The sequence below is a fragment of the Oryza glaberrima genome, chromosome 4, assembly GCF_000147395.1.
Source record: "Oryza glaberrima chromosome 4, OglaRS2, whole genome shotgun sequence".
NCBI classification, from domain to species: Eukaryota; Viridiplantae; Streptophyta; class Magnoliopsida; order Poales; family Poaceae; genus Oryza; species Oryza glaberrima.
In genome coordinates, this window is record NC_068329.1 from 26,676,871 (window position 1) to 26,693,786 (window position 16,916).

General features: G+C 46.5%; 3 protein-coding genes across 4 annotated transcripts; all 3 read left to right on the forward strand.

The window, feature by feature from the left end:
• Positions 1-119: 119 nt before the first annotated feature.
• On the forward strand, positions 120-3,417 carry LOC127769953 (uncharacterized). Its single transcript, XM_052295609.1, has 10 exons — positions 120-475; positions 884-949; positions 1,132-1,312; positions 1,420-1,616; positions 1,778-1,828; positions 1,910-2,001; positions 2,112-2,179; positions 2,445-2,530; positions 2,650-2,754; positions 2,924-3,417. Exons 1-10 carry the CDS (start codon positions 224-226, stop codon positions 3,059-3,061), a joined length of 1,236 nt encoding a protein of 411 aa, XP_052151569.1. The 5' UTR covers positions 120-223; the 3' UTR covers positions 3,062-3,417.
• Positions 3,418-3,756: 339 nt separating this feature from the next.
• On the forward strand, positions 3,757-7,503 carry LOC127769983 (cell division cycle 20.2, cofactor of APC complex-like). Of its 2 annotated transcripts, XM_052295645.1 has the most exons (6): positions 3,759-4,454; positions 4,541-4,813; positions 4,940-5,209; positions 5,305-5,895; positions 5,986-6,143; positions 6,280-7,503. In XM_052295645.1, the coding sequence occupies exons 1-5, from the start codon at positions 4,314-4,316 to the stop codon at positions 6,133-6,135; spliced, it is 1,425 nt and encodes a 474-aa protein (XP_052151605.1). In that variant the 5' UTR covers positions 3,759-4,313; the 3' UTR covers positions 6,136-6,143; positions 6,280-7,503. The 2 variants fall into 2 exon arrangements, with proteins under 2 accessions (XP_052151604.1, XP_052151605.1); XM_052295644.1 differs by having other exon boundaries at positions 3,757-4,454; positions 5,305-6,143.
• On the forward strand, positions 7,362-12,119 carry LOC127769982 (clathrin interactor EPSIN 1-like). Its single transcript, XM_052295642.1, has 11 exons — positions 7,362-7,503; positions 7,625-7,676; positions 8,297-8,376; positions 8,811-8,889; positions 9,061-9,144; positions 9,248-9,393; positions 9,500-9,718; positions 10,072-10,163; positions 10,569-10,759; positions 10,992-11,598; positions 11,703-12,119. The coding sequence occupies exons 1-11, from the start codon at positions 7,463-7,465 to the stop codon at positions 11,894-11,896; spliced, it is 1,785 nt and encodes a 594-aa protein (XP_052151602.1). The 5' UTR covers positions 7,362-7,462; the 3' UTR covers positions 11,897-12,119.
• Positions 12,120-16,916: the final 4,797 nt, after the last annotated feature.

Genomic DNA, 16,916 nt, shown 5'->3' on the forward strand with positions numbered 1-16,916 from the left:
AGTTTGAAAAGAAGTTAAAGGAGGTTGACTTATAAAAAAATTGAAAAGAAGCATTGTACTACTCCAGTAGTTAAAGAGGCTGTACCGCTGTACTACTAAGCAGGCGGCTCCGCCTGGCCGGTGACGGTGAGATACTCCAGTAAACCCCACGAAAACCCTCACCCTGACCCTGCTGCTCCCCCGCGGTGGGCTCCCCGTAAATTCTCCCCCGAAACCGCCCGAGATGGCGGCTGCGGCGGCGCGGCTGTTGGAGAGGGCGACGAGAACCGCAGCATCCTGCTCCTCCGCTCTTCTCCGCAGTCCTCTGGATTCTTTCTCCGGACGCTTCCCAAGCTTCCGGTCGCCCCTCCTACGGCCGGCTCCGGCGCCGTCGACCGTCTTCCCCCGGGGCCTCTCCGACACGGCCTTCGACGCGCAGGCGCTGGACACCCGCGTACCCGCCACCGTCATCACCGGCTTCCTCGGCTCCGGCAAGGTGACCGCTGCTGTCCTTCCCCTTGTGCAGTCTTGCTAGCTTTTTTTTAGATAATGGAAGCTTTATTTAGACTCAGTTAATTACATCAAGATGATATAATCAAACTGAGTCACCCTCGGCCTTTGCATAAAATGCACACAGCCAAAAAGCGCTGGAGCCATATAGACAGTGTACTTGAGAGGCGCTTGCGGCGATCCAAACTTGACGGGGTAATTTGAACTAGAATCCAAGAACTTGATGATATATCTGTAAAAATCAAATTAAAACCAGTCTGGATTTTTGCACTATATGGGGCTTGCTTCCATGGTTCCGGAGTGTTAAATAGTAACATACATGATGATACAGTTTATAGGAAACTTATGCTTGTGTGGTATAGTTGGCTAATTGTTTCGAATTTACCTTTTACAGACAACCCTCCTGAATCACATTTTAACTTCACAGCATGGGAAGAGAATCGCTGTAATTGAGAACGAGGTAATTCTAAGCAGCCATATATCTTGCGGACTTGTCAAAATTGCATTGTTCAGTTATGTGCAACAGAATCTTCAGATCAGGCTGACCATTGTTTACTTGATATTCTGTTTTCCAATATATCCATATTTACATTCAATTAGCTTGGTGACTAGTGACCACATACTGACTCAGTTATTTCTTAGTTTGGTGAGGTGGACATTGATAGCTCACTCGTTGCAAGTCATTCATCAGTTGCCGAGGACATTGTAATGGTGAACAATGGTTGCTTGTGTTGTACTGTCCGAGGGGATCTTGTAAAGATGCTTCTGAAGTTGGTTAAGCAAAAGGGGGACAAGTTTGATCATATTGTTATTGAAACAACAGGTGGGCCTCACTGGATTGTATTGCTAAAGTATGGAATTGGAAATGCCTCCTTTTCTTGAAGGTCCATGATTTTTCAATGCCTGACAGAGTCAATGCCATTAACCCAGGTCTTGCAAAGCCTGGTCCTGTCATTGAGACATTCTGTTCTGATGAACTGGTCTCTAGATATGTGAAGCTTGATGGTGTGGTTACTATGGTTGATTGTAAGCATGCCATGAAACATTTGAATGAAGTAAAGGCTAGGTGGGTTGTAAATGAGGCTGTAGAGCAAGTTGCTTATGCAGACAGGATTATATTGAACAAGGTATTTACTGCCTACTAATACATGACTCAGTAGTCAGTACTATAAGTTCTTAAAAAAAGGAATACAATTTTATCTTTTCTGCATTCTTCCGGCTTAAAAAAAAAACAACTTCTCAAAAAGTTTCTTGTTTTACTAATGTTCCGTAACATACATTTCTGCAGACTGATTTGGTTGATAATGCAGAACTGGAGGTGTTAATTAACAAAATTAAGGTAAATTGATAGAGCGGATTCCTTAAGAAACAAAAATATAAGCTGATGGATTTTTGTACAAGCTGATTCCTTTTTGTGCAGCTCATAAATGGGATGGCACAGATGAGAAAAACAAAGTTTGGTGATGTTGACATGGATTTTGTGCTAGGAATTGGGGGCTATGATCTTGATAGGTTGGTTATGCATGGGAACATTTTTTGGAGGGTATTGAAGAAAAAAATTGGTTTTGACCCTGAGTTAGATATATATCTTGCTTCTCTAATTTGAGATAGGTAATGTACAGGATTGAGTCTGAAGTCCAGTTGCATGAAAGAAAAGAGACAGGTCATTGCCATGCTGGAGAAGAACATGGTAAAGTTTGCTTTCATATCCTTGATCACCATGCCATGGTTCCCAATCATATTAGAATCATGTGAATTATACCTAGGAGTCTAGGACACCATGCAAGAGTTAATGGCAATAAAACATTCTTATTAAGAAATGACGGTAATACCTGAAAAAATGAGATAGCAGCCAGATCCTTACCACAGATAGTCTGTGTCCATGTTTTCTTTTACCTGCTTCTACTGTCAATTCAGTCAGATTACTATTTAGTTTGTACTCTACTGATTTGTAGGGCATCAGCACCATCATGGACATGTCCATGATTCAGCTGTCTCAAGTGTTAGCATTGTTTCGGAGGGAGTACTTGATCTTGATGAGGTAAACCAAAGCACTTGGAACATCTGTTTAAAATATGATTATTCAGCAGGGATTTTTGTTCTTTGCTGCTAGAAGTATACTCAGCAAATCAACTGATCTATCACTACTGTCTTTATCAGGTGAATGACTGGCTTGAGAGACTCGTTGAAGAGAAAGGGGAGGATCTTTATAGATTGAAGGGTGTAATCTCCGTAAATGAGTCAACTGGACGTTTCGTATTCCAGGTTAGCTGATCTAATAGCTTTTGTATTCCAACATTGGTGTGATCTATCACTACCTTTGTTTATCCATTGTTGGTACAGAGAGCTCTTGTTTTAATGCTTTTGCAATTCAATCTACTCTAATTCTGTCTTCTTCCATTACTAACCCTTTCTTAAAATCTAAAACTTACAGGGTGTGCACTCTATGTTGGAGGGATGCCCAGCTAAACCATGGGAGCCGGATGAGAAAAGAGTCAACAAATTAGTATTTATTGGAAGGAATTTGGATGAAGCTGCACTGCGAAAAGCCTTCAAAGGCTGCTTACTGTGAACACTCTGATCACGTATTGAGTCCTGGGAAGCCATGCATATATCAAACTGTACAAGATGTTTGCCTTGTGCTCGCTGATAAAATGCTTACTGTTTGTCACCAACGTATTAGGCCAATCTAAATGTGTTGCATGTCATACGTGGGTGGTGGGTCATGGTTTACGTTTATTTGTGGTATCCTCATCTGTGCTAGGATCATACCTGTGTATCATGGACAATCAGACAACAGAGTAAAATTTTTTAAGGGAAAACCAAGAGTTCATGTCCCAATGGTCTGAATTTCTGAATGCGTGGTTCTGCCTCTTGATTGAATCTCGAGCATAAGTTTATCTTATCGAGATTGCTCTGGCCGGAAGATCGATTTGCTTCGATGAACATCGGATCCGATGCAAACAGTGAGCTTACGGTTGAATAGTGAAAGAACATCACCTTACCCAATAAGATAAGGGTTAAAATTGATAATCGGTTTCATGATCTGCTATTAGCCCAATCACAATTTTGATCTAGTAGCACTAGATGATGATGATCCCAGCTAATTTTGCTACTGCTAATACTAGTGCGATTGTGTGTGAACTAGTGCTAAAGTTGCTAACCCTAAGTTGCAGCTGCCACATCCCAACGGCTATTTTTTTTCTCGGACACACGGCTAGCCGTTGCGGCCGCCGTTCCGTATAAATATTTTGACGGATCTACCAGTAAACCCCACAAGGATACTACTCCGCGAGGCACCTATTTCTCTCTCTCTGTGAGTTTCGTGCGATCTCGCGAGCGAATCCGGCGCGCGACCCAGGCTCTCCAAGATCCCCGCGCTCCTCTTCGGTTTACTGATCTGAAATCTCTGCGTCGAATCACCTGTTTGTTGGCTTGAATTGCTTGTCCGCGTCGTTGATTTCGTTGTGGTTTCTTGATCTTCGGTGGAATTTCTTTGCGTTGGATTGTCTCCACCCCTGTTGGTTTCTTGTCGATTCCCGATTTGAGTTGTTCGTTGGCGTGAAAAGGATTCTTTTTTTCCCCTGAGATTTCTTGATTTTTGGTGAAATTTCTTTGGTGTTGAAATATCATCGCCTTTTGATTTCTTATCGATTCCGATTGGAGTTGTTCGTCGGCGTGAATTTTTTTTTCCTGATTCATCGTTGCTTGTTGATTGGGGATCGAATTTTTCGTCTACGATCCATCTTATTCGTGGTAGCAGTATCTCTTCTTGTTGCTGCGCTGTGCCCTGTTTATTTGTTTCTGCTTGTTGCTTCTGACCCATGGATGCAGGTTCGCACTCGATCTCATCGGAGAAGAGCAGCCGGTACGTGGCGCCGCGACCGCCACTCCAGGAGGCCGGATCCAGACCGTACATGCCATCGCTGAGCACGGCGTCCCGCAACCCGTCAGCCAAGTGCTACGTGAGTTCTCTGCTCTAAGCGTCGCCAAGGAACGCACACAAGCTGTTCGACGAAATGACTGAACGGGTATTCTCCTTGTTTGGCAGGGTGACAGGTTTATTCCGGACAGGTCGGCGATGGACATGGACATGGCGCACTACCTGCTGACGGAGCCGAGGAAGGACAAGGAGAACGCGGCGGCGTCCCCGGCCAAGGAGGCGTACCGGAAGCTGCTGGCCGAGAAGATCCTCAACAACCGCACCAGGATTCTCTCCTTCCGCAACAAGCCGCCAGAGCCCGAGAGCATCCTCACGGAGCTCCGTGCTGATGCGGCTTCCATCCAAGCCAAGCCGGCGAAGCAGCGCCGATACATTCCTCAGGTATGCACACCTGGTTCTAGTCTAGTTTTCATTGCTGCCATTTAGCTGTAACTGTCTAGTGCCTTTGGATTATGGTTGGTTGCTGATTGCCTGATTGGATGTGCGCTGGTTGAAAATCTTGTGCAGTCTGCCGAGAGGACTCTGGATGCTCCAGAGCTTGTTGATGATTACTACCTCAACCTACTGGACTGGGGAAGCAGCAATGTGCTATCCATTGCGCTGGGCAACTCGGTGTACCTCTGGGATGCCACGAACAGTTCAACTTCTGAGCTTGTTACCGTCGATGAGGACAATGGCCCTGTCACCAGCGTAAGCTGGGCTCCTGATGGCCGGCACATCGCCGTTGGTCTCAACTCCTCCGATGTCCAGCTCTGGGACACCAGCTCAAACCGACTGGTTAGTACTTAGTACCTCTTGGTCTGTGTTTGAATGTTTTCATTAGCATTGCATGTGCAGTTGTGCTTAGTTCCTGATTGTGATTGATTCTGCAGCTGAGGACGATGCGAGGCGTGCACGATTCGAGGGTCGGTTCGCTGGCATGGAACAACAACATCCTCACAACTGGTGGAATGGATGGCAAGATTGTGAACAATGATGTGAGGATCAGGAATCATGTTGTGCAGACATACCAGGGGCATCAGCAGGAGGTGTGTGGCCTCAAGTGGTCAGGATCAGGGCAGCAGCTTGCCAGTGGTGGCAATGACAACCTCCTGCACATATGGGATGTGTCCATGGCATCCTCTATGCCGTCTGCTGGCCGCACCCAGTGGTTACATAGGCTTGAGGATCACTTGGCTGCTGTGAAGGCTCTCGCGTGGTGCCCATTCCAGAGCAACCTGCTGGCATCTGGTGGTGGTGGGAGTGACCGGTGCATCAAGTTCTGGAACACACATACCGGCGCATGCCTCAACTCGATCGACACTGGGTCACAAGTGTGCTCGCTGGTCTGGAACAAGAATGAGAGAGAGCTGCTAAGCTCACATGGATTCGCTCAGAATCAGCTCACTTTGTGGAAGTACCCGTCAATGGTTAAGATGGCTGAACTCACTGGCCATACCTCTCGTGTCCTTTTCACGGCTCAGGTTATCTTTTGCTCCTTGTACCTGCCGTTTAAATTGACAAATATTGCTCTGAACAGATTGCTGATTACTTGTCTTGTGGTAATCTTGCAGAGCCCTGATGGTCTCACAGTAGCATCTGCTGCAGCAGATGAGACCCTGAGATTCTGGAACGTATTTGGGGCTCCTGAAGCACCCAAGACTGCAACCAAGGGTTCCCACACTGGGATGTTCAACAATTCCAACCACATTCACATCCGTTGAGGAACACAGTAAGTACTACCTGCATCTGTATTTCCCTAGCGCTTCTACACATTACACAGTATCAATGTGATGTCCAAAAGCTGCATGCATATCTATTAACTACAAGTAGCTCATTGTGCTGTTTTGCTCTATGCATCTTTGCAGATACCCTTGGTTCTGTGATCCAGTCATAACTTACAAAGAAGCAGACTTGGTGTGAAGGGTCATTTGCAGGAGAGATCATCTTACATTATTAGCAGAAGAGTTAGATTTTGACATGTTGTATATAAGGTTTTGTGCTATGTTGATAACAATTTTATGTACATCAAGACCGGTTTGATGTATTGATTGGCGTAGAAAAAATGTAAAAATATTGCTTTTCTGCCAGTAATATACATTTTTATATACTTGCCAGGCTTTTCTTGTAGTAAGTTCCTCTCGTTGTGTAGTAACTTGTAATTTGATTGATTTTACTCTCGAGCCAATTGAGATGTCTGGTAACCAGGAAATTGCTGAGATGAGTCTTCCTCTTACTCCATTGGATTGCTATGATATTTTACTTAATGTCATTATTAGTTTAACAAGCTTCTTTTTCAGCATGACTTTTGTGCTTCTGGGGAACAGCAAATTTGTGGTGCTGTTGGGCTGTTTTAACAAGTCCATTCAGTATATTTTAATTGCCCCCATTTTAATTATAGCATGCCTTTACAGTTTACATAAACTATTTATAATATTCACCTAAGCAACCAGATTTACACACACACACACACAAAAATTAGATGATAGTTTCGGGTTACCTACCATTCATTTTGCTGTTGTGTTTTAAAGGTTGATGGATTGATCATGGTCATTTGTACTTTTGTAGTCTTTATCTTTAGTGCATTAACCCAACGTCCCAACCCATGATAGTGCTTCCGTCTTTCGGCGCAACACTGTCCATCAGATCCTGCCAACTTGATCCTGGCCGTCCAACGATGTCATACTAGTAGTACATGGTATACTAGCCTAGCCTCCTCCACCAACCGGCCATCGCCCACCGGCCCACGAGCACCATCTCTCCTCTCTGCTCCGCGAGTGGCCTTTTGCCCACCTAAGCCGCCTCCCCATCCTCTGCTTGCTCCGGCGGGCGGCGAGCGCCCCGCCGGACCGACGACGAGCTCGCCGTCGAGCTGGTGGCCGCTCAACCTCTAGCGCTCGCAGGGATCCCGGGAAGCCTCCCTCGGCCGCGTCACCGCCGGCATCTGGTGCTTTCCGCTCCCACCACAGTGTGAGCTGCTCTCGTCAGTTGCCACCGCCCGACTCGGCGCTCCGGAGCCCAGATCTTGGTTCCGGAGGATCCTCTCCGGCGATGGATTTCGTGAAGGTTTTCGATCAGGCCGTGCGGGAGATGTAAGTTGTGGGCCGAGCCCGAGATCTCGCCATTGCTGTTCCGATTTCTCGAGGATGTGGCGTATTCTGAGTTGGATCCGTGAGATCCTGATCCGTTTTCTGTGTGTATGTTGCTTTGCAGAAAGAGGGAGGTCAATTTGAAGGTGCTCAAGGTTCCAGAGCTCGAACAGAAGGTGCGATTGCGATATCACCTTTATCTTAACTCTGTGATTTTTGCAATAGAGTTGTAACAGCTGGATTGGTTCGTATGATGGGTGTGGGAGCTTGGGTTTTGCATAATCATGTGCTTTTGATATATTTGTTGTCTGACCCCATTACACGCTGTTAGAATTCATGTAATCATGTCATAGTAGTACTTTAAGGAAATGAATTTCAGGAGTACCAAAATTAAGTCTGCAATGTGTTTACTATTTAGGACTTGAGGTAAACCAGAGATCTCAAGTGCTTTCAATTGAAGTATCTGTATTGCCAAATTTGTGCCGTTGAAGGCTACTGTCTGGAGCTGATGTGTGGATATATTGAGTTCATTGTACATTTTGTAGCACGCCTTGATAGTTGATAGTCATGTTGCTTTGACAATCATGTATCTTGTCCGTGGTGTAGATCATGGTTGTAAGGGTTTTCATCTGTAATAGTACATTCACCCTTATGGTGCATGTTACAGATATGTATATTTCTTATTAACTTCCACAGCAAAAAAATGTAGATGTATATTTTTGTTCTTAGCTTTGAATTTTACCTTCGATTCTTTTTCTTATGTAGTAAACAATATTTCTTTCCTTTAAAATTTCAGGTACTTGATGCAACAAGCGATGAACCTTGGGGCCCTCATGGTACTACTCTTTCAGAGCTATCACATGCCACCAAGAAGTTGTAAGTTACAATCTCTTATTAACTAGGTGAAACCCCGCGCGTTGCTGCGGGATTTTAGTATGATAGCAATAAGTAGAAATAATGTGTAAGATAGCTAGACGACATAAGCTTACATAATTTGATATGGTTTATGATAATTTAAATAGTATTTAAAATGATGGAGAGGTATATTTAAATATTATGTGAATTATGTGAGATGATGATTTAACATGTTTGCATTTTAAAAGTCAAAAAATTAATAAATTATAGAATTATAGATAATATAGCATGCTTGCATGATGTTTAATATGTAATAATTGTTAGTGGATGATGATGTGACATCTTTGTATGTTGAGCTTTAGGATTTAGTGGGTTGTAACTTTATAGTAAGATAGGATAGGATATGTATTTTCCCCTTGTTTTTTATGCTGAAATGGTGCTTTCAAATTTTGTAGCGCTGAATGTCAGATGGTAATGAGTGTCCTCTGGACTAGGCTGTCTGAGCGAGGCTCGAAATGGCGTCACGTGTATAAGGTTTAACTCTTGACCATTTTGTATTTTCTTTGTCAAGTACTGGGGCTTTGTACTATGAGTTCTACATTGGTCACTATGCCAATACCAATGGTCAAAGTGAACAGCAAACCTTGGTATATGCATGGTTTTGTATCAGCAATGTAACTAAGGCATATAACTATTAATGTCCAGGCTTTGACAATTATTGAGTACTTAATAGCCAATGGTTCTGAGCGGGCAGTTGATGACATTCTTGATCACTATTCAAAGATCTCGGTATGTCTTGTTTATGCTTTTGTTTCTGATATATAGTATTTCTTTTCTCTTTTTTGAAGTTTATGTCATTGAAAACTTTGTTCTCTGTGCTATATTTGTCAAGGTTCTTTCAAGTTTTGAATATGTGGAACCTAATGGAAAAGATGCTGGAATAAATGTGAGAAAGAAAGTCGAAACTATATTGGGACTCATAAATGACAAGGAGAAAATAAAGTCTGTAAGAGAGAAAGCCGCCAGTAATCGTGACAAGTGAGTTCTTAAGGAAAAGAATAAGTTGTGTTATACTATCTTTTTTCTGGCTGTTTATTCATCCTGTACAACTCCAATTATTAACATATGTTTGTTGTGGATGAAGGTATGTTGGGCTATCATCGACAGGGATAACATATAAGTCAAGCTCTGCTTCATTTGGTAGCAACTATAGTTCTGGTGAACGTTATGGGAGTTTTAGTGGTACAAGGGAAGGTGATTCATACGGTGACAGTTATAGGGATAAAGAACCTGTTAAATCCTCTCCAAGTTATACTGGCGGCCAGAAATCTGGCAGCAGGATAAAAAAGGATGTGAATAGAAGGTGCTTCAAGATTCCTTTACATTTTCCATACATATAATAGCAGCTGCTGATATTTATAGTTTAGCCTCTCATTAAAAAATTAAATTGGCTAACCAGTACGATGGTTGTATGGTAGCTGGTAAATATGTTGGTGGGTGGTATAATAGCTGCATCACTTTTATCCCAAATGTGGAAATAAAATAAGGTTTTGTGGTACTACAATATTACAATTTATGTAGTAGTGCTGAACTGTGAGCCCTTTTGGAGGATGATGAATGAACAGTAACATTCCTGGACTCCTAGCATCAGGCTTACTTTGTATTACTCTTCCTATTCTCCATCCCACCTGAGGTTGTATCTGTTTGAATTACCAGGAATGAGGATTCACCGAGCTCCTTGAAGTCTAATGCAAAAGGCAATGAGGACGATTTTGATGATTTTGATCCTCGTGGATCTTCTTCAAATGGTAAAGTATTTTATTATGCTATTTCTTTGCCAGGATATTTGTTTTTAACTGTACTACTGAATGCATGTTCCAGTCTTGGCATGAAAATATTTCAAAACTGTCACTTTTTCAAGCATTTCACCCCTTCAATTCTGCATTTACATCTTGCAAATGTTGCGCTTATATTATTATCTTCTGCCCAACTATAATTGGAAGGTCACCAGGTGAATGACCTCTTGCTGGAAATATCAAACAAATATATCCTGATTATTATAACTATTTGGCTGAAGTGAACAAGTATGCAAGTTTTTTTTTTCCTTTTATCGTGAAAAGTAGTCAGTGTTATATGATACATTTTCCAAACATCAAGATAATACAATTGTATATGTAGTTGTGATCCTTAATTCTTTCAATCTCTATCTACAGGTGCAGCTAATACAAACACCAGTGGCGTGGATCTTTTTGCCCCAAACTTATTGGATGATTTCATCGATGTGCCTGCAGCAGCAACTCATGAAACAAACGACTCTGCAGACGCTCAGGTTGATCTGTTTGCTGATGCTGATTTCCAATCAGCAATACCAAGTACAGAAACAGCTGCGGGTTCAGATGTCCAGGTTTGTTTAACCATGAGACTACTTGAATACTTGATATATTTTATTTGCAGGCCTGATGAATATAGAGAAAAATGTTTATCCTAGTCCTCCAATCTGGGATATGAAATGTGCTGAAAACAATTGAGGGTGTTTCTCCTTAAATATTTAGTTGTGCTTCATTAATCTTAGAAATCATATAGTTCTTCAATCCATTGATCATGACACAGGGTGTTATATCAAAATGATACTGCAGGGCAATGTAGACCTTTTTGCGGAACAGCCAGCCTTCACAGCAGCCTTTCCACCACAGACAGGGTTTATTCCACCACCAAGTTCTGGGACATCTGAAGCAAATACTTCCACGTCTAAGAACACAACTCCTGAACCTTTTGATCCTTTTGGTGCTATTCCTATAAACAGCTTTGATGGATCTGATCCATTTGGTGCCTTCAACTCCAATGTTGGATCATCTAGTATACCACCACCCACGCAGAGTTCTGTTGGAAATATCAGCACACCAAGTCAGAACCCTCAAGCAGCATCTGACTTTGGTGGCTTTGTGTCGAGCACTGTAGAAACAGCAGCTAAGGACCCCTTTGATTTTTCAAGTAGCAATCTTGGGAAAACACCTTTGGCAGATCCAAAGGCTGATGCATCCGATTTTGGTGCCTTTGTATCGCACAGTGAGGAAGTAGCCAAGGATCCTTTTGATCTTTCTTTGAGTACCAGCTCTGGAAGGACAAACCAAGCACCTCTGGCGGCTCCCAAGTCAGATACCAAGAAAGAAAATTTTCAGGTCAAGTCTGGCATATGGGCTGACTCATTGAGCCGTGGACTGATTGATCTGAACATAACTGGACGTAAGTTCTTCCTTTTCTCCTTGCCCTTTTGACAAGGATATCACCTTGCCATATCTTGATGGCAGAATTATTAATGATTTCTCATTGTTCTTCGCAAATTACAGCAAAGAAGGTGAACTTAGCCGACGTTGGGATTGTCGGTGGCCTCGATGACGGGTCTGATGATAAAGCTCTGCCCTCATGGACCATGGGTGCAGGAGGTTCCAGCCTAGGAATGTCCGGAATTCCTTCATCTACACAAAGTGGTGGCATTGAGAGCTTAGCTAACTACAACAAGTACCAGTTTGGCTTTAAATGAGCTTTCATGTGAGGCTTTCTAGTATATGCCGGTTATTGTCGGAATGTCGGCTTGTGCCTTATTTATTTTTTGTTGATTCTATTCTCCCCTCTTTTGATGCTTACATTCCTTTACAATCGCTTCCAAGGATCGTGATCTTGGTTCGTCTTGTCGCGCTTGTATTGTATTTATTGGATTTGCGGATGAGAGACTCCTACCTATATCACACCCTGATTCAATTTAACTGTACTGTTATTTCACAATCGTGTTAATCCTATGGCTCACCTCTATATTGCGATTTATGATTCGGTACAGCAACATGGGATCGTTCCTTCTTCTGCCGCTTCCTTGAACTCATTGAAATGAATCGATGCTTGTGCATGTTTGGGTCAGAGTGGGGGATGGAGAGAGGTCCAACCTTACCTGCAACTTTCAGGTTTCAGTACTACAGTACAACTTTACGGACATTCAGGAAGGGAAAAGTACACCAAAGGTCCCTCAACTTGTCATCGAGTTACAAAATCGTCCTCCAACCGCAAAACCAGATATTATATTAGAGGTCTCTTTTAACTAGCAAAACCGTTCGCTTGAGGTCAGTTGTTTTGGACCCGGTTTTGTATGACGTGACGGGTGAGTCAGCGTGGCCCCACGTGTCAGGCTGCCACGTCATCTCCCTCCCCTTCTCTCTCTTCTCTCTCTGCCACATCTCTCTCTCACTCCTCTCCTCTCACTCGCTGCAGGGCGGGCGCGGCCACCGGGGGGCGCCGGCGAGGTGGGCGGTGGCGGCGACGGGGGTGGGGATGAGAACGGCGGGGGAAGGGGAGGGGAGCGAGTCAAGGGCGGTGGGGAAGACCTCGTCGGCGGCGAGGCGGCGAAGGGGCGACGGCGAGGAGAGAAGGGCGTCGGCGGCCCCCACACCCGCAACCACCCAGCACGCGCCGCCGATGCCCGGCAGTCCCTCGCGCGCCGCCGTTGCGGACGACGACGACGAACTCTCGCGCCTCCTCTCCCTGGCCGAGGCCGACCTCGACGCCGGCTACCTCTGCGCCGCGCCGCCCGCCTCGACCCGGACTCCTCTCGACCCGCCGCGGCGGAGGGGCAACGGCGAGGAGAGGAGGGCCGGCGCCGCGGGCGCGTCCGGCGGCCATCAGGGGAGGAGGGCCGGCGTGGCGGGCGCGGTCGGCGGCCGACAGGAGGGAGCGCGGCAGAGAGGAGGGCCGGCGCGACGGTCGGCGGCCGACGAGGGAGGAGCACAGCTGAGAGGACGCCTCTCTGCTCCGCCCGCGCCCGGAGCCGCCGCCGACGATGAGGGCGAGTGGCGTGGAGTCGTCGGCGCCGCCGCTCCCTATCCGCCGCCGCCTCTCGGCCACCGCGCTTGCCCGCCGACGCCGCCGCTCCGCTTGCTCTGGCCGCCCTTCTGGTGCGGCGGCGGCTCCTTCGGGGACGAGGCCGGCAGGTTCAGATCGAACGGCAGCAGCGAGCAACGCGGGGCGGGGGCCTCGTCGCTGGCGCCCGAGGCGCTGTCCTCGTAGAGCACGGAGGAACAGGAGCTGCGATGGGGAGAGCGAGGAGGCCGCCGTCGTCATCCACGGCAGCGGGTGGAGAGGCGACGGAGACCGGCGGAGTGGGAGGGCGGGCGGGCGCAGGAGGACGAGGCGGAGGCGGACGGCGCCGATAGGGAGCGTGACGGGAGAGCGAGGAGGCCGCCGCCATGGCTACACATCTGTCGCCCGCGCCGTCGGCGGCTGCGGTAGCGGCGTGGGGGGCGGCCCTCCTACTCCCACGTCGTCGCTGCCGCTGCGTCGCCCGTCGCCCATCGCCGGCCGCCCGACCTCCTCCTCTCCCGCCTCGCCCCGCCAGCCGGCTTGCCGAGACAGCTCGAGAACGGCGAGGGCGGCGTGGAGATGGCGCGGGATTGGCTGCGACCCCGGCGCGGCGGCCTGCTCACGCGTCACAGCTGCCGTCGCTGCCTCGTCGGCCGCCGCCCTCAGCCCCGTCACGCCGCTCGTGGCCGACCCCTTCAACCGGTCACCGGCGTCGGCGTCAACGGAGGAGGAGGCCGCGACCATCACACTCGCGCAGAGAAGAGAAGAGAAGAGAAGAGGAGTGAGAGAGAGAGAGGAGGAAGGGAGAGTGATGATGTGGCAGCCTGACACGTGGGACCCACGTGGGGCCCATGCTGACTCACCCACCACGTCAGATAAAACCAGGTCCAAAACCACCAGAGTATCTCAAGCGAACGGTTTTGTTAGTTGATGGACCTCCGATATGTGGTTTTGCGGTGGGGGACGATTTTGTAACTCGATGACAAGTTGAGGGACCTTTGGTGTACTTTTCCCATTCAGGAATGCACTTACGGGAGAAGCCAAACTGGTTGTTCGCAAGAGCCTTTCTTGGGGGCCGGCCCATTAGTATTTGTGTGAAATACTTTCTTGGGGCCGATATAGTGAAAATGGTACTACATTTATTCTAAAATGTAATAGCTTTTAGCTGCGGATCTAAATATGTGTTTATTCAAATTTATAGATAAGCTTACTATATTTTAGAACCAATGATGTAGGTAATAACCGTGTCATCTTTAGAGGCATGACGTAAAATCACTACTAGAAAACAACACAAAAGGGGCGGCACTAAAGTTGTCAGAAATGCAAGAACCGATACTTATAACGTTTTTCCCGCCCGAGCGCACACCCGGCGAGCGCCATCTTTGAGAACTGACACCTATGCGGCGACATATGTGCTGGTCTTTAATAGAAATCGATACTAATATCATTAGTGTTTTTTTAAGAGAACCGATACCTATAATATATTATAGGTGCTAGTTTTATAATGAGCCAGTACCCATAAAATAAGAGCCGAGCCGGTGTCCTTATCCACCCACCTACGCACCCACGCCTACCCATCCTTTCTCTCGACAGTTACGCCTCTCCATCCTTATCTCCTCCCCTTTGTCATCTCTCTCTCCCTCCCTCTCTCTCTCTCAGCTCAACTCCAACCTCCACCCCTCGCCAAGCTCCTTCCTGACCATGCCCACCTCCTTTTCCTCCTCCTCCACCATCCATCACGGCCTTGATCACCTCCTCCATCAGATCCAACAGCATGGATCACGATAACCACTAGGGCGGCCAGATCTAGCGGCGGCGGTGGAGGAGGCTAGATCCCCAAATCCCTCCTCTCCTCTTTGGTCGGCGTCCCTGGAGCCCAAGGTGTCGGGAATGTGTCAGAGTCCGCCAGCGGGGAGCCAAGTATGAGTAATCCTTATCGTGCCCAAGTAGGCTCTGCTTCACTTTCCTTATCTAGAACACCTTCTGTATACAATATTTTATTTTGTATAAGACTTGGAACATGATGGGCTCTATCAAGCCTAACACAAAAATATTAGGTATGTCTTATCCGTAACATTGATAAATATTGTAGCATTATGATAAACAAGTCCATATATTACCCAGGATTGTATCTAAAAATTAGAGACCCTGGTGCGAAATGTATTTGGACCCTAAAATTTGATAGCCAAATCCCATGATCCTGTTATCATAATCAATGTGATATGACTTGTAGAACGTGATTATATCTAGTTCTAGTCGATTTAACTTTAGGTATTAGGCATGTTGTGGCCTTTTACTTTTAGTTCTGAATCTTAGATCTTAGTTCTGACATTCTGGTTCTGGCTTTATCATTCTAGTTATTATATCGCTAACTAAGTATACTTAGTACTTCATATAATTAAAATTTGAGTCCCCTAACTTTAGGGGCCCTAAACAATTGTACACTTTGCACATGCCACTGTACGATCCTGATTTTACTAATTACTCTCTTTTGATGTAAAAAAGTTTTTAGCTACGAATTTAGACATATGCTACATCCAAGCTTATAACTAAAAGTCCTTTTCTTATATAGTGACTACTAAGGGCATGCCTAATGCAGGATGCACCCCACTATCCACACGAGCAAAAGTGACCAAGCACCTAGCTAGAGATATGCCTCACGCAGTGCAAGCCATACTCCTATGGAATTTTTATGTTTCAGCACCTGTCAGTCTGTCACATTTTGCATTTAAACCCTTGGATTATTATTATTTGCATATACATCCAATATTTGCAGTATACCCCCTAAAAATCACAAAGATATATATACATCAACCCCTCCTCAATCCTCTCATCACCATCTCCCCTCCCAATCTCTCCCCGCGTCTCCTCCCTCTCCGACTCTCCCTTCGCCAGCGCCGCCTCTCCCCTCCCCGGCCCTCTCTCCCCGGTGCTCCCCTCCCCAGCGCCGCCGCCTCTCTCCCCGCCGCTGGATCGAGGCGGAGGTGGCGGATCGAGCGGCGGAGGAGGCGGATCGAGCGGCGGTGGCGCCGGATAGAGGCGCGGCGGCAACGGATGGAGGCAGAGGCGGCGGATCGAGCGGCAACGGGTGCGGATTAGGGATGGCAATTGTGCCCGTATGCCCGTTTACCCGCGGGTAAAAACCCAATTAGGGTTGGGTTTGTTCTCCATTTTATACCCATGGGTATCTTATTGGGTCAAAAGCTATGCCCGATGGGTAAATGGGCATGGGTATGGGTAATCACTACCCATGCCCGCTTTGCCCGTTTACCCGCGAAATCTAACTTACATGTAGGTTAGGAGCAAAATCCACTAGAATACATAAGCCACGTTCTTTGTTTTCTACGGTTTCCCTTTTATTTCCCTTATTATTTCTCTCCTCTTACTCTATCGCTGCCAGAGGAGAGACACGATACCGAGGCGGAGAATATTTGATGTTTTAAGTTCGATTCGAACTTAGTAGCTTGTAGACTTTTTGTTCCACTGCTTTTGTTGTGGCGGGTAAACGGGCACGCCCGCGGGCAATGGGCATGGGCAACCATCCTTACCCGTCATGTAGTAATGGGTATACCCACGGGCACAAATAATCTCACGGGCATGGGTATGGGTAGGCACTACCCGTGCCCGTCGCGCCCGATTTCCATCCCTAGTGCGGATGAAGCCGCGGTGGTGGTGGATCAAGGCGCGGAGGCGCCGGATGGAGGCGGAGGCGGCAG